Source organism: Eleutherodactylus coqui, chromosome 10 (assembly GCF_035609145.1).
Source record: "Eleutherodactylus coqui strain aEleCoq1 chromosome 10, aEleCoq1.hap1, whole genome shotgun sequence".
In the NCBI taxonomy this organism is placed as follows: Eukaryota; Metazoa; Chordata; class Amphibia; order Anura; family Eleutherodactylidae; genus Eleutherodactylus; species Eleutherodactylus coqui.
This window is the reverse complement of record NC_089846.1, coordinates 34,425,259-34,442,400: the sequence shown is the minus strand read 5'-3', so window position 1 is coordinate 34,442,400 and position 17,142 is coordinate 34,425,259. Positions and strand designations below refer to the sequence as shown.

Here is a 17,142-nt window from a genome sequence, read left to right as displayed (position 1 = left end):
AAACTGTCCTACTGCAATGTGTAAACCATTATGGTGCGCGGCCAACATCTTGTAGACGTTCTACAGATGAGGATGATGCAACAAGGTTCTGCCTCTATAAGGGCTCGTTCACATGGGTAGCACAGACACTCATTAAAGTAAATTGGTGTATTCAGGCATGGTTTTATGCTTTATTCAGACTGATGTTGATGTGAGAGATATATAATTTTTTTTAAGCACGTCGTATTTGGGTTTTTATGAAATAAAAATCACCCATAAAAGTCTACAAAAGCATAAAAACTCGCAGCCACCACAGATGTTGCATGCATGTGTGCTGTGTTTTTTAATGCATGTTGACAGGAGGCGGCACAAAGGTTACAGTTGGACAGTTTTGGGGAGGGGGGGGGGGGGGTTGTGATAAAGATGGAACAATACCTCTGCAGCGCCACCTATTGGATGGCAGTATTCCTGCAAAACAATGGCCAACCCTTTAGATACAGGTCTTTAGAACAAGGATTGTATAGAGTTTTGGCTTGGTTTTCGACTCCCACAGACAACTGTTTCGGGTTTTTTTGCCCCACATCAGCGTGCATTATAATCCTGGCTTGGTAAGGAGACGATACCCCTCCCAACCCCCATTACAGGCCTCTCACTACCCAAGCCAGTATCGTACCGCGCACTGATGAAGGAAAAACACCCCGAAAGAGCTGTCTGTGTATAGATTCTGGTTTGGTTTTTAATTCCCAAATCATTGTTTTAAAGACTTGGACACCAATTTGCAGGAATGCTGCCCTCCAATAGGTAGTGCTGCAGAGCAGTTTCATCTTCCTTATTTGCATATATTTCTTAGGAGGAGTATGAATGGCCTTATAAGCTTAATTTTCCTCCTAGGTGCCCTCCTTAAGGATAGAGGATACTCCTCCTGCAAAACAGATGGCACGCAGACATAAAAACACATGCAGTGAAATCAGTCTGTTTTTCGCAAACAAATCCCGTACACTTGTGCGAATGAGCCCTACAACTCCTCATACTCAGCATCTGTCTGCTTCAAAATGCATGAGGAGCCATGCCCGAGAAACGTAAAGAAAAAATATAGATTTCAGTATTGTCGTAATCGTGCCGACCCGCAGAAAAAAAATTGGCGTGATTACCGCTGTAGAAAAAAACATAAAAGCAATTGCAGAATTAATGTCTTTTCTCCCTGCGCTCCAAAGTAAAATAAAAATAAAAAATCAGGATGTTCCTTAATACATTATCTGTACCCAAAAAACGCTACCAATAAGAACTACGGTTCACCACACCGAAATAAAAAAAAAATAAATCTGCCACTTCTTAAATATATCCCCCATATACTAAACAGCTTCCGCAAGCAATTTCCTGAGTCCGGAGAATAGCAGCAAAGATGATTCTGCCGCGCATCCTGTACATCTTTACAACAGTAGCAAACCCCGTTCCAAACACCTTTCTAAGGTCAAATCAAACATTCTACCTGGAGGAGATCTACTCCCGCAGGTACATCAAGAATCCTTCCTGGCCGGCCTCATAGGGCACCATGGATAAACTTTATGACCTCAAACCCTGCTTGGCCGTGGTTCGTGAGGTTGGTGGATGGATGGACAACTAGGGACCGGACACACTGGGTTCGCTAGACACAAGCTTGGCGGGGCTCTGCTGCACTCACTATGGCCCACCAAAAGATAGAGCAATGCTCTCCCACCTCGCTTTGTAGAATGCAGTTTAGGCATGACAAAAAGAAAAAAAAAAAAGTACACGAACTTGAACTGCACACCCAGCCCTGAAAATGTTCCTCTTCTGTTTATTTCATGTCCCCTCCCCCTCCCCCCCCCTTCTTGTTTTCTTCTTCTCTATTCTCCTTTTTTCTTTGTGACCCTCTCATATTTTTTTGTATGGAAAAAAGTCTAATAAAAATAAAAAATTTTTAAAAAAGCCACGTAAATAGAAAAATAAGTCATTAATTCACGAAAGTGGAGATTAAAATCCTCCAAGAAAATTGTTACGTCCTTAAGGGGATTAAAGAGGCGCTGCTGTCACCTGCCCTAACGTGTAGTAAACACTTGTATTTGCCATAAAATTATAATTTGGGTAGGGATGTGCCATGCAGACTAAGGCCGCATGCACACGGGCAGGTCAGATTCCACATGTGGGGGTCCGCAGTGGAAGCTGTCATCCGCGCATACCTGTATCTCTTCTGTACTGCGGATGGTCCGCACAGCTTGCCATCAGACATGCGCAGAACAGATTTTATTTTTCTAAACTCCTGCTTTCCCCGCAGAATCTGTGGCCCGTCTGCAATGTCAATTGCAGATTGGCTGTGGGTTAGACGGATTTCATTGACTTCAATGGAAGCAGTCTGTGTGGGCACCGCAGAAAAATGGAGCATGCTACGATTTTTTATCCATGAGCGGAAGTCGCAGTTGGTTTCCGCTTGTGTGCACTAAGAATAATTCTTCTATAGCATGCTATGGAGGGTTATTGCTGCGGAACCCAGAGGCAGATGCACGCTCCGGATTCCGCAGCAAATATTCACCCGTGTGCGTAAGGCCCAAAACTGATACTGTCCAATCAGAGCTGACACTTGGGCACAGCGCAGGATGCCATGAACGATTATTTCATGGGGAATACAAGTTCTTACTACAATAGATGCTCAGAAAGGTAACAGATTCCCTTTAAAATAAATTTCCACTGTTTTATATAGACATTTTTAGGCCTAACATTTTTTAACGTATTTCACTAATTAGTTCGGAGCGCCATTGTACTGCTATAGCGCACCAAATCTGTAAAAGAAACCGTTCTGTTTCAGCTGCTACTACTATGGGGAACTTAACATACAGCTTATATGTTGAATTTAAAAGAGGCTGTGCGAAAATCTAAAGTTAGCGCCCTCTACAGGATAGGGGAAGCCTTCATGATCATGGGGGTCCTGACGATCCACACACGAGTGGAACGAAGACTGTGTATGCATGCCACCCCTCCATTCCTTTCAGTGACTGTGTTCTGCTGGCAAGTTGTAAGCTTCCCCCTTGGTGGGCGCATTGGCCAAGTCAGCACTACACAACAATTCCCGTAAGGGACAACAACATTTTATTTCTTTTCTAACCAAATGTTTCAAGCGGGAACAAGTGTTTAACATGTACTACAAAGACTGAGGCTTCATGCCCCACCGTGAGCAAGGCAATTAGGAAATATCCATGGTCTGCACGCTTTCGTCCATCAGATCCAGGTTGAAATGGGTGATCTTTTCTGAAAGCACTCCGGTCGTACCTTTCTTGTATTTGTATTTTCCCGTCCTGTAAAAACAGAAGCAATGGTTGCTGATCTCCGTCCATCACTAGCCCTGCGTACGCAGCGGTAAGTCGTCACACTCACCTCACTCCTTTCTTGTTAGCCACGTCATGAGGACGGAGGTAGTCCACCTTGTTTTTGGTAATCACACACAGATCGATGTTACTTCCAGAGCCCAAGTCATTAAAGATACCGGAGGCGATCGCATCCTGGACGAGCTGTTTGGCTTCTTCCTCCTGCAAGAAATACACATATACATTAAGGACCGGAGTGGCTCGAAAGATTGGGGAGATAATGGGGTTGAGCTGCAATACCACATACAACCTATAGAGCAGAAGTGTTCTACTGATTCTTATTGCATATTACCACCCATCACGTAATCATAGGTGCCTTCATATAAGTTTTCATCAAGGTGAAAAACTTTGTAGGAATTGCATACTTTTATCTTCGCTTATGACGCACAAAACTTAAAGTACAAAAGATGCAGAGATCATGCGTCACTTGTGTCTACATGTATACAACCGGACCGGGGAAGACCATGAACAACAACGCCTGTAACCCACCTCTCAGGTCACCGGGATGACTGTAACCCCCACTCCTCTCATACCGCACTATTTTGCATTGGTATATGAAACCTCCACAGACAAGTATACTGGAAAGATGTACAAACCGTCTGTTTTGGGTTATAAATACGGACCATGTGAAAGGGGTCTTACAGAACCAGAAGGTATAACACTTCATGCTGCTCCATGAAACCAGACCAGTGTGCCGCACACATTGCGCCAGGAGTACGGCCGCTGGCGTCACGAGGAAGGTAAGATTCTGGCCACTGACGTCATAATTTATTACAGATCTCCTTGGTAGTGGAGGTGTTTTTATACAGAACGATTATTGTTACGAAAATCATTCCCCCCACGGAAACCACACAGCAGTCCGTTTAAGAAAGGAACGGACTTGGAACTGAGTGCAAGTGAAGCTTAAAAAACCCCCACTGAAATAAAAGGGACCGGTTTTCCTCCATTCTGCAGCTCCCGTTCCGTAAATGCAAAACGATGACGCAACCGAGCTCCAAAATGAATTCGGAGAATTTTTAATTTTATTTATTTTTTTACTTTGCAGAAATGTCCTGCGAAGACATAACCCTTCGAGTACCAGGCCTCCGCTAAGACAGTAGCTGTATCCCTGCATGGTTTATGGCAGTCTGTATTCTGCACACAGATCACAGCTCTACCCGTAATGGTGCCTGTGATCTGCTGGAGAGCAGCGGACAATCCTGATCTCCTTGCAGCATTATTCTGACTTCAGCAACTCCTGATATGGCAATTCTATCATCTATATTCCAAACAGGAGGCTCGCATTAAAGCTGATGGATATTATGACTCCGGCGTCAGCAGTATTAGCCATTTGCATAGTGGCATACGCAGAGCTGTACTCCTGTAAAAACCTGCCGGCTCGCAGCTATTTCTTGCCTTTTATAGAAAAAGCAGCCCTGGTGTAATTAAAGAAAGGAAAGTTTTGGAGCAAATAACCAGGCCTGTGAGTAGTTTACAGCTGCAAAGTCCAAAGTACCTGGGAATATGTTACCCCTGGGCCCGCGCTGCTTCTTAAATGAGATTACAATAAGAGTGATGTACGGTAAGACGAGTCAGCTGTGACAAGCAGCTCTTTATAGAGCTATCTGTTTGCTTCCATCACTGTATCACACAATGTGTCCCTGGGCTCCAATGTGCACAGCCATTTACCAGCGGATGACAAATGGCCAACACTTGGAGAAGGCAGGAGAGAGGTCCAGATCGGTCACCGCAGCTGCAGCATGCGGCTCCTGGTGGCCTCGACAGCCCCAGAGTTCATTAAACTGACCGCTAATGGTTCTTCGCAAGAAGCGCCGGAGGAATTCTTCAGTAAGGACAAAAATAAACAAGTCAGACTGGATGGGCAATCCGAAATGGTGTCTGATAAATTATTTATAACGCACACAATTGTCTGCATTTAATATCGGAGCTGCTCGCGGCATCTTTAAAAGATGATTTATGTGCCGTAATGCTATTAAACTTTATATGGGCCCTCGGCTGGCCATAAAGTCTGCAGAGATTTAGAGAATGAGCTTTAAACTGTCGAGGCCTGCTTGATGGCAGACGTGGGGCTGTATTAAATCTTAGCTTTAAGCCGGCTGTCGGGAGTAAGGTATTTTGTGCGGGATCAGGTGCTGATGGATTACCTTGATGGGTCTTTTACGATTCAGCCATTGGAAGGAGGGCTGCTCTGGATATTTCCCGCTTCCACGGCAGCGGGTTACGGAAATATTGTTCATGCCGGTAAACAGTACAGAAAACTACTACTGCCAGGTGGCCGCCTAGTAATTTGGCATTAACATCTTAAGCACTTAATATTTTATAGCTGAACAAAAGCTACACTTAACCAAGAGATGGGAAGAGGGAGCCGGGCGGCTCCTAGACAAGCCCGTAGGGCTTCACCACTCCATTCGGGAACTTGGTTGGAGAGGAATTAGGAAAACAAAGCGGTCAAGAACATATGTGCGAAAATACCAAAAGAGATAATTACTCACCTGTCAAATCTACCGCCGCCCCAACGCTCCGCCCCCCCACCTCCTTACGGTTTATTGCAGTAGTAATGAAGTGCTGGCGTTACTGCTAGTGAATGGCTGTGGCGGTCCTGGAGAGAACGTCATCGCTGCCGCCGTATGACCGTGGGGGATCGGCCTCTGGGAGATGTGGGAGTTAGCAGACAGGTATGGGGTTTTTTTTTGTATTTTAGTGCACATCCTTCAACTATTTCTATTGACTTCCAGACAACTTCTTTAAAAGTATTAAAGCAAAAAACCCCCCAAAACAAATCACTTACCAATCCTTATTCTAATACTGAACACCCCCCTTTAGGCCGGTTTCGGACGAGCATATCCCAACACACTCATAATATGGATGCGTAATACAGCTATATGTCATCCGTATTTGATCTGCTTTTGCCTCTATTCTTTGTTTTACCGATCTGCCCATTAGAAAATCATACCAATATGGAGGCAAAAACAGGCAAAAATTGGTCATGAGCACATACGGGATAAGAGGACTAGTCTGGTGATTCTGTGCATGCGCCTATATCAGTAATGGCGAACCTTTTAGAGACTGAGTACCCAAACTGCAACCCAAAACCCACATATTCATCACAAAGTGCCAACATGTCAGGGGGGCGGGCTTATCACAACGTATGATTTTTACCTTCATCGTTATTTAAAAAAGGGCTGTTTCAAAACAGACAGGGTGCAGATTTTGACTACTCTTTGGATGGGGAAATGCTGCAGAATTTGCAACAGAAATTTCTGTTGACATTTTGCAGCATTTCCGCCACATGTCAACATACCCCAGTAGGAATATTGACCTCTACGGTGACCCCAGTAGTAATAGTGACCTCCACGGTGACCCCAGCAGTAACAGTGACCCCCTTCCCACCCCCACAGCGGCCCCAGCGGCAAGTGACATCCCACAGCGGCACCAGTAGTAATAGTGACATCCCACAGCGGCACCAGTAGTAATAGTGACATCCTAGAGCGGCACCAGTAGTAATAGTGACATCCCAGAGCGGCACCAGTAGTAATAGTGACATCCCAGAGCGGCACCAGTAGTAATAGTGACATCCCACAGCGGCACCAGTAGTAATAGTGACATCCCACAGCGGCACCAGTAGTAATAGTGACATCCCACAGCACCCCTTGTAGTAATAGTGACATCCCACAGCACCCCTTGTAGTAATAGTGACATCCCACAGCACCCCTTGTAGTAATAGTGACATCCCACAGCGGCACCAGTAGTAATAGTGACATCCCACAGCACCCCTTGTAGTAATAGTGACATCCTACAGCTGCCCCAGCGGTAACAGTGACATCGCACAGCAGGCCCAGCGATAATAGTGATATCCCACAGTAGCCCCAGCGGTAATAGTGAAATCCCACAGCGCCCTTAGAAGTAATAGTGACATCCCACAATGGCTTCAGTAGTAGTGTTATTACTACTTGGGCCGATATTGGGGTCACTATTACTAATAGTATATCCTATATCCGCCCCAGAAGTAATAGTGCCCCCCCAAATCCATATAATTACCCCTTCCTCCTTGTTGAAGCTCCACTCCTCCTCTGCGCTGATCCCAGGTACACACTGACGTTAGTATGCGCTTCTGGACGCCATAGTGTGAGCCGGGATCAGCGCAGCTAGCGAATACCGGCAGGGGAGCCGCGGCCCGTGCCTGTATTCACTACGGTGGTGAGCGGCTGTGCCAGCAGGGAGGGCTCTACGTGCCATAGGCTCGCCACCAGTGGCCTGTATAGTCCATGCATCTACGAGAGGACAATAGCTGAATGCTGAGAAGGATAAGTCTGAAGGGGTATACCAGGACTTTACATTTTTTTTCGATTGATCCCTGTCAAATCAGCAGATTCCCAGGGACGCTGTCATTGTGGTCAACAAAAGGAAGTTGGGTTGGTACTGCAATGCAGCTCTCAACAGCTGCCGTGCCTGCAACCCCAACCTAGGCTGCTGCGCTATGGTCAGCGCTATCTGCTTCCTGCACTGACCACAGTGTCAGAGTCCCCAGGAATCAGCTGATCAGTGGGGATCCAAGGGGCGGGCCCCGCCGACCAACTATTGATGACTGAAGCACACATCTCCCTAAAAACCTTATTGACTAGTCGTTAAAAGACCTAACGATTGCCTGGTTACACCATAGAATAATCAATCAGGGACTACATTTTATTTAAGTGAGCTGAAGCAAATCGACTGGCAACTAATGAAGAAGTTATCGCTCGTCACCCTGTTTTTGGCCGCATTTACACAGGCCAACTATTTGGACGATACGGTGACTTTACACTGAACAACGAAGTGTTAAATCCCCCAATTTAGCATCAGCTCCCATGAGCCCATCAACCTCATTCATGAAGCGGACAGAACCTCTTTACCAAGATGACATCAGCCCGTCTCCTAAGGTCCAACCCTGTATATAATGTAATGGAAGGGCGGCTCTGTATGTTCACACCACGTTTGGGTTCTACACTTGTTACATGTGTATAAAGAATGTCACCCAACATACAGGGCCGTTCACACTTGCACTAAACTTTTGCCGGCTCCAACCTATAACGCAATCAAACAGTGGCAGGTGGACTCGAATAACTACATGGAGGTCCGTCCGGCTATCCTGGGCAAAAGAGCGCAACATAGTGTCAAAATCCGCACCGGAGGCGCCAACAGAAGTGACAGAACCCAACTCTCCAACGGAGTTCTCTAGACACGCCGAATGCCAAGTGACCTTCCCAACATACACGCCAAACGAAATGAGAAGGCAGCCAATGTCCAGAAAGGGTTAACCAGCGGTTTGTGTGCGCAGTAGGAAAGATACGGTGCTTTTGGGACACCAAAGCCTTGCAATTACGAGGGGAGCGAGTGACAGGATGCAGGACTCGCTGTCAGCGACATAATAAATGGCTTGTGTTTGCCAAATGACCACTTACAGCTGCACATCAGCTCAGTTTCTATCCGAGGGCAATTACACAATTCCCGAATCCCCTTGTGTGAGCGCAGGATGCAGGAAAGGAATATATACACGTCCTACCTACTATATGTGACAATTGGGCTGGATCGGTAAACTTCTGCCGCGGTCTACAAATTGTCAGATGTCGCAGAGCTGAACAGGTCATATTGCGGTGTAGTATAATCAGTGGATCACGTAGGACTGGAGCGAGTGCTACTAAAAAGGGGTTTTATCATGACCGCAGATTCATAAGGCCTTGTTCACATGGCGGGAGGGTCAATGTGGATGTCAACACCGATTCCCATGCATTTGATAGGAAATTCGTGTTGTAGTATATACGGCACGGAATCGCAATCCATGTCCAAATAACCAGACTTAGAATTGGCATCGAGGGGGGTCATCCATTCAGTTTCTGCACTACTTCAATGTTTAACCCTTTCCAATCCAATTTGTATCCTGGCTTTCCTAGAGGGCTCACTCTTTTTCTGCTGCTATACAATGCCGTTAAGCAACAGCGCTATCTGCTGGCTGAACCCAGTACTGCATGAGGTGACACGTTGGATAGGCTCCGACAGCAGAGAGGCTGGCAATATACAGTAAGAGAACCCCGACGGAAATTCTTCCAACATCGGAGCTGTACAGCCTTAAATCATAATGTCTTCAGACGTCAGACAGTGGATTGGAAAAGGTTAAAGGGAATTTAGCAAAGAAGGTTCCAAAAAAGTCGCTGATACGAACATGTTAACAAATGGCCGGACCCAACGTGCTCCTCATTAGTAACTAACGAGTGGTGGCCCAGAGCAGGCCGCCGCACTGCATTCCATCCACAGACACAAATGGTGGACATGGAAATGGGACTGCCCCGGTCGCAAACTCAGAATCACAATGCAATCTGCTACCTCTGTGCGTATATTATGTACCGAATCGGCAGTAAAGCGAATGCAGTCTTCAGTAAAACTACAAATGACATGTATATACTTAGACAGCTACAAGATATACGCAATGTATGCAGATGTAAATCCTGGGCGCTGTGGTTTAGTAGCGCCCCCCCTGTCAGGACGCTACGACACCGGTGTGGCGCTCCCTTCGCTGCCTGCACCTCACACATGCAATAAAATATGTTAATCTTTCACTGCAGCGAGGAGGATGCCAGGGTATAAATTCAGCATCTGCTGTCTGCAGGGTGACGGGTCCCCGCAGAGAGGCGCTCACTTTGTAATTGAGTTCTATACTGAATTAATCAGCAGTTTATCTTTCCTAGTAAAAGAATGTAAATCCAGGTTAGTGTCGTAGACATTATCTATTCATTTATGCCACATAACCTGCCAGGATAAAACATATAGGGCTCTAAACCACAACCTGGCGGAAAAAACTGCGACCGTGCTTTATTCCGCAGTAAAACGCCGTCTTTTCAACAGCGGCAAAAGCTACAACCTCCCTCCATCGCGTCCGCACGGCGCGGCGGCTGTCATTCAGGAGCCTTCAGAGATTTACACTACGTTACCCAATAAAGTCTAACCGCCTGTAAATATGTCTACAGAACGCTGGGCGACACACAAGTATGGCCGCCGTTGGATACCACCCAGCTTTCTCAAGACTGCTGTGTGCAACCGTATTAAATTGGCGCATTATGGGGAAGCTGTATTGTCGGGGTGAATGCTCTAGTGAATTATGGTAATATCCCTTCGGCCGCCTTCAGATGAGAATCTCTTGGTCCATGTTTTACAGACCGTAATACGGAGCCGATGTACCTAGGGCAGGTGTCTCTAATTGTTCACGGACACATTTTAAAACACTACTTTGGCCATTTTTACCTCCATATTTGCACTCATTGGGCAAAAATGGATCCACACTCATCCAGTGATAAATAAATCCAATGAACGCAAATACAGAAGTGAATCCAGATCAAACAATGATGAGATACGGATGACATACCCGTACGATGTTATTTGTCCCACGTCCGTATTATGGACAATCCGCTCGTCTGTGGCCTTATTAACCCCCGTACGGTTTGGGAGGAGCCCAGTTCGTTCTGCAGGAAACTTACATTACACTTTTGGACAAACTGAGCTTGTTCTAACTAATGGCTGTAGCTTTGCTAATGACACCAAAAAGCACGTCGATGGGCCCTACAGAACCAACTGCGGCCATTTAAATGGGGTCAGGAACACTGAATTTACAGCAGTCACTTTTCAGTGGGTGTATAGAGCAGAGGGGGTGGATGGGGGAACAGTGGCAACAGAAATCTGTAATTCTGTCTCTCTCCTTGTCCCAGGGAAGCTGTGACATGAATCTGTGATCATTTTATCTAAGAACCCCCATCAGAAAGCATATTCGCTCCATGGTTGTCACATGAGTCTTTTTCCCCAGAAAGAAGTGAAAAAATGAGAACTTGCTCATCTAGTAACTCATAGTATGGCAGGCCAAAAAAAACAAACATATGTCCATCTGGGTCAGTCTGTTACCCTCCTCCCCACGTTCATCCAGAAAAAGCCAAAGGCCGCCTGCAGACGAGCGGGTCGGATCCGGCAGCGAGAAATCTCGCCGCGCGATCCGACCCCAGAGCCTGCAGGGACGGGCGCGTACTCACCCGCGCCTGGCGGCCCCGGCTCTTTGATGTGCCGGCTGCCGCGCAGCCGGCGCATGCGCAGACCGGAGCCGGCGGCCAGGTGAGTGCGCGCCCCGCAGGAAATTAGAACATGCCGCGGTTTGTTTGCCGCGCGAGATTTCGCGCGGCCAAACTGCGGCCGTCTGCATAGGAGTGCGTATTGTCATGCACTCCTATGCAGACTTTCAGCGGCGGAAATCCCGCAGCGGGATTTCCGCTCGTCTGCAGGCGGCCAAAGTAGGATGTTTTCTGCTCATCTCGCTTTCCCAAAAACAACCAAAAATGTTGTGTATAGCTCAAAATGGTACCAATAAAAACTAAAGTTGCCCTGTAAAAAACGCATGCCACCCCCACCCCCTGTCCCCGTCCCGCTGGAAAGAATGAAGGAAAGTTACTCAATACATTATATATACTTGGAAATAGTTCTTATAAAAACTAGAACTCATCTCACAAAATACAATGTATCCTCCAGCTACACTGATGGAAATATGGGTTATGGCTGATGGAGCCCAAAAAGGGGAAGCGATTTACAGACTCCAAGTGCTAAAAGGCAACTAAGTTCTACAACAAATATATATAGGAGGCAAATTCAAAATCTACAATAAAAAAGTGACATTTTCGGGAGGGTTTTTTCAAATTTGATGTGACTGTTGGAGGGGGTAGTATACTTGACTTCCCAAGACCGCACAATAACCAGTCACATTTGGCACATATACCTGCATTTCTTGATTTTACCTTGATGTGATCTCAGAGATAGCAAACATTCACAAAAGCATCAATGACGTCGAGTAGTGACACCAGCGACGGCCCGATGAGTCATTATGGAAACCGCAAACCTCTACTTATCAAAAAAAATTAATACTTTGCAACATCTTTTTCTCCAAACGTTCCCTAAATATCTTTTTCGGAAGACTGGTAGAACCCCATCAATTCCTAGAATAAAGGGACATAGCTAAAGGCTCATGGGCCCAGGTGCAAAAGTTTATCTTGGGGCCCCCCAACTTCTCTTAACACAGAGGCCTAACTTGAACCTCCTGGGCCCCAATGCAAGACCTGTAACAGGGCCCCCAACTATAATGCTTTATTCATAGTACTGGGCTCCCTATATGGTGGAGAGAGGCCTTATGGGCCCCCTAAGGCTCCTGGGCCTGGGTGCAACCGCATCCCCAATAGTTACGCAAATGTCTGCAGCACTGAGGCTCCACTTGGAGGGAGGCTGGGCGCACAGCTTTAAAAGGGATCTATGGGGGTTGCAGAGGTCAGAAGCCCACCATTCAGGAGGCTGTGACTTATCATTCAGGCTGGAAGTTAGTCTTCAAAGAACAGGGGTGTCAAAATCATTTGTAATTGCAAGACCGTATTTTAACCCTTTAATGACCAAGCGTGGTAAATTTACGGTGCTTGGTCCTGGGCTTTAATCCCAGCTGAAAGCAAAAATACGGAGTGGGATTAAAGCTCCTGCAATCAAGCAGGAGCAGGTTGGATCCTCAGCTGTAAGACACACCTGTGGACCAAGAGGAGAAGGCAGAAGCAGTTTTTAACAGCTTGTGTCTTTTCCTTTACAGACTACATAGTGCTCAATGAGTGCTATGTAGTGCAGAGAGAAAGTGGAAGTGTTACTTCCACTATCTTACCTGGCAATCACGTGACCATCGGGTGCCCCCTGCCATAGCAGAGCTGAAGGGTCCTAGCTGACCCAGATTAGCTCCGATAATGACTACTGTCACTACAGAGGGATGTTTTCCCCTGATGCTCTTATGGATGTCCCCCAAGAGGAGACTTAATAGCTGCCTACAAATATCTGAAGGGCTGTCACAGTGCAGAGGGATCAGCCCTATTCCCATTTGCACAAGGAAGGACTAGAAGCAATGGGATGAAACTGAAAGGGAGCAGACACAAATTAGATATAAGACAGTGTGGGTGATCAATGAGTGGAACAGGTTACCACGGGATGTGGTGAGTTCTCCTTCAATGGAAGTCTTCAGACAAAAACTGGACAGACATCTGTCTGGGATGATTTAGTGAATCCTGCACTGAGCAGGGGGCTGGACCCGATGACCCTGGAGGTCCCTTCCAACTCTACCAGTCTAGGATTCTACAGTGGAAAAGTATGAAAAAAATAAATACAATGTGAATGACCCCCCATAGGTCTTACACAACATCATGGTGGATATGCATGTTAAAAAAAATATATAAAAAGATTTTAAAAAATAACAAAATATATCCATAAAATATAAAATGATCCAAAGCTGTTGCCATATGTACTCTGTAATCCAAAACTATACAAAACGTCCAAAACAAAACGAGGAACCCGTTCCTCTACTTTATTTTTGCTCAAATATACGAATTTTAAAAGAAAACTGTAAATTAACAACAAAAAAAATTATAGCTTCCTATCCTCCACAAAAAAACCTGGAAAATCTGTGTAGTTTAAAAGACTGAGGAGAATGTAAACTGTGTGAAGCGGTGACCAAGGAGGTCTTTGACTCAGCCGTCTTAGTTCCATCTGGCTTCCCAGTCCCTATAAAGTTTTCTGCATAGAAAGCCGGGATGGGGCCTGCGCTGGACAGAAGTGCAGTGTGAAAAAAACCCTTATGGCCAAGGAACCATTCTAACAAGTAGAGTTCCTCTTTAAAGTGGACAACCCCTTTAACAACTGGGAACAGAGAATAAAGCAGCTGTTGTTGCTGCCCTTCTAGATTACTCAATGGGTCAATGTATAATGGGAGTGATGTTGGCCATTATAGTCTACGGAGTAGTATCTACTGAGGCCGAGGCGATAACAGTTGTGTATCTGTGCAATTGTCCTCACGCTAATATCTTCAATTCTTTATGAGATATCACTGGATAGATTTTGGGCACGTGCACTTTATACATACAGCTGCGCTGGTTTTCGTCCATCTTGGGTGGCCAAGATGGACGCCGTCATCTTGACTACGTAATAACCCCCAGTCAATTGGTAGTGTTATACTACCATTGCACCATACCTGCTCTATAACTGACCTGCGCTGCTCATGTGATCAGTGCCGACCAATCAGAGAACAGTGCATAGCTTAGGCAAACAATGGAGGCGGCCATCTTGGCTGCCCAACACCAGAACCAGTGCAACAGTGACACGGGAGAAGATCAAATGCAGATAACATGCCACCCTCCACTCTGGGATAGAATTTATATGAAACCAGAAGACCGCCTTCATACTTATAATGAAATAAGAAATCTTTGATGACGATTCCCATACACCCATCGATTAGTGGCCACCACAGAACACCAAGCACTTTTGGGGACTTAAGCAATAGTCAATGTCTATACAATAATGATCAAAGAAGTTGGGGGGAAAAAAAAACAAAAACATTACAATGGCAATGAAGCATTTAGTTCCGCCATTGACAATCCCGAAGCAAGCGGAGAACGACGAGTCAATAAGATGATGTAAAGTCTGCGCCCAGGCCGGTGTGGGAGTCTTTACTCGGGTTAGATCTATAGCTGCCCGTATGACAAATGAATGCAGCTCTGCAATGGTTATCAGGTGCATGGCATCAGACTCTTTAAATGACTGCAAGGTCTTAAGAAGTGAAGCAGCTCTGGTCTTTGGCAATCCATAAGTGTTCCTCCAGAGGCCGACGCTTGCTTCTCCGTGAAATATGACTCCATAAATCAGTCTGGAAAAGTGGCACTTGTGCACTTCGCTATCTATCACTGCAGTGAAAGCTTCCGGGCAGGGCCAATGTAGAGGAAGGCTTGTCACATTTGGCATTGACAAAGTATGTGCTACTTACATACGAGATGTGCTAAAGCTACGGGAGGAAGAAGAAAAAAAACAAAAAAAAACATCCTGCTGGTGTTAGCACGCTTGAGGCAGTGGCAGGAGCTTTAGCAGCTCATCTTCAAAAGGCAGAAAGCCAAAGCTCCAGCAACCTGCAGAAATTGGCTAAGCCTGTAGCCCTCAGCTCCTTTAAGTTGAAACATCTTCAAAGTCTTGCTATGTAACTGTGGGGCACAGCAGCTGCCACCCCAGATTTCATTCTATCTAGTCTTGGCAGTTCTCCGTTCAAGGAAAGAAAAGGAGGAGACAGAGAGGAAATGGAAGCAGACATAGAAAAAGAGAAGGGGACAAAACGGAAGATCTCCGGCAATAAGAAATATTCGCGAGTCGCAGATTGGACGGAGTGTAAGGAACCAGCGGCAAGAGGCGGCAGCAAACAGAAAGGAGAGAGCGGAGAGAATTAAAAGGCATTCTCCAAGATTAAGGATTTGGGGGGGGGGGAAAGCTTTCCTTCCAGAAGCAGCCTTTTCTTATCAATGGGACATGTCTGGGATTGCACGGCAATCCCTTTAAATTAGGGGAAAACGGGAAGCACCCAGGCTAAGAAAAATGTTAAAAACTGCAGGGTGTACGAAAAGTGAATAAAAAGGGAGAAGAGGCTAAGAGAGGAAATGAAGAACGCCGAAAAGGAACAAGGAGGAAAGAATCCTTTATGGGGAGGGCAGGAGCCCATAAATTTGGTTACTGGCCAATGAGATCTAGGAATGGTAGGTTGGTCATACATGGTACGATGCCAGCTCACCGCACGGATAGCTATGAACAAGAACTCTAAGCGCAAAAAGAAGAAACAAAGGTTTTTATTCATGATGCCAAAATAAATACTGTGTTTTTTATCCTGGTATCCACGGAAGTGCCGGAGCTTTTTATCTCCTGATGTATGGACTATAGCCAGCTTTTTGGGTACAGTCCAAGAAGAATGTCATTGCAAGTTCTAAATCTGTGCTTCAACTATATAGGCAAAGCCTTACAGTCTTGATACTTCACCGGTCTGCCCTCAACACTCTACAGTCATCAAGGGTCGAAAAGGTAGCAGTCAATATAGAGTAAAAGGAGGGAAAATTGACAGTGTTCGTGAATGAGATGAGACCAAAGAATCGGGCAAACGTGTGACACCACCATGCCCCCCCCCCCAAAAAAAAATGTTTAAAAAGCAGCATTAAAAAATCATGCAATCAAATGGTTCCCAGGATTAGACCCAAAAGCTGGTATTGTAGCTCAATGCTCCCACCACATCTGGCCCAACTGCAATAACCGTGATGTACAAGTAGGCTTTTTAGGCATATACTACCCTGGTAGAAACCTGTATGACAATAGAGCATATACCCCAACACTCCACATCTGTCATTAACATGTCTAGGCAAGAAAAACAAGCTGAACATTACGTGAGCCTCAGAGTCCACAAAAAAAGAACGCACAGGTAAAGTAAAGGGAGAGCTAATGAAAGCCAACTTAGCAGCGACCGCAAAGAGCAGAGAAGGCTACATCACCCCATTATGCCCTTAAAGCTACAATGATGTGCCCACCACTTCAAACGCATGCAAATCTGAAGAGCCACCATTAAATATAAATAACTACTGTGGGGCAATACTTGAAAACCCCTTTGGCAAGTGCAAAATAAGACAATGCAAAAAAAATAAAAATCTTTGATGTGACTGTACTAGCTATTGTCCACAAAGCCTTCCAGACACCATATAAAGGTTCGGGGCTAATAATAATAAAAGCATGCATCCACCATACATGGCCCCCGCCATCTCCCTGGGTCTGCAGTACAGGACATACTACAGAATGGGAAGAGGAGAAAAAAAAAAAAAGGATTGTCTTTTTTTTTTTTTAATTCTTCGGCAGTATTCAAATGCTCCTTTCATTAAGCTTGTTTAATTAGAATCCAGCTGCTAAT

The 17,142-nt window shown here is 45.7% G+C and overlaps 1 protein-coding gene across 1 annotated transcript in view; it reads right to left on the bottom strand.

Annotated features, from left to right (window-relative positions):
- Positions 1-3,064: 3,064 nt before the first annotated feature.
- PSMB7 (proteasome 20S subunit beta 7) overlaps positions 3,065-17,142 on the bottom strand; it is a 65,144-nt gene continuing 51,066 nt past the window's right edge. The window contains exons 7-8 of the mRNA XM_066580801.1: positions 3,367-3,518; positions 3,065-3,287 (exon numbers count right to left, since the gene is read on the bottom strand). Of these exons, the coding sequence (XP_066436898.1) occupies positions 3,176-3,287; positions 3,367-3,518 (264 nt within the window). The 3' untranslated portion in view covers positions 3,065-3,175. The remainder of the gene's footprint in view (positions 3,288-3,366; positions 3,519-17,142) is intronic.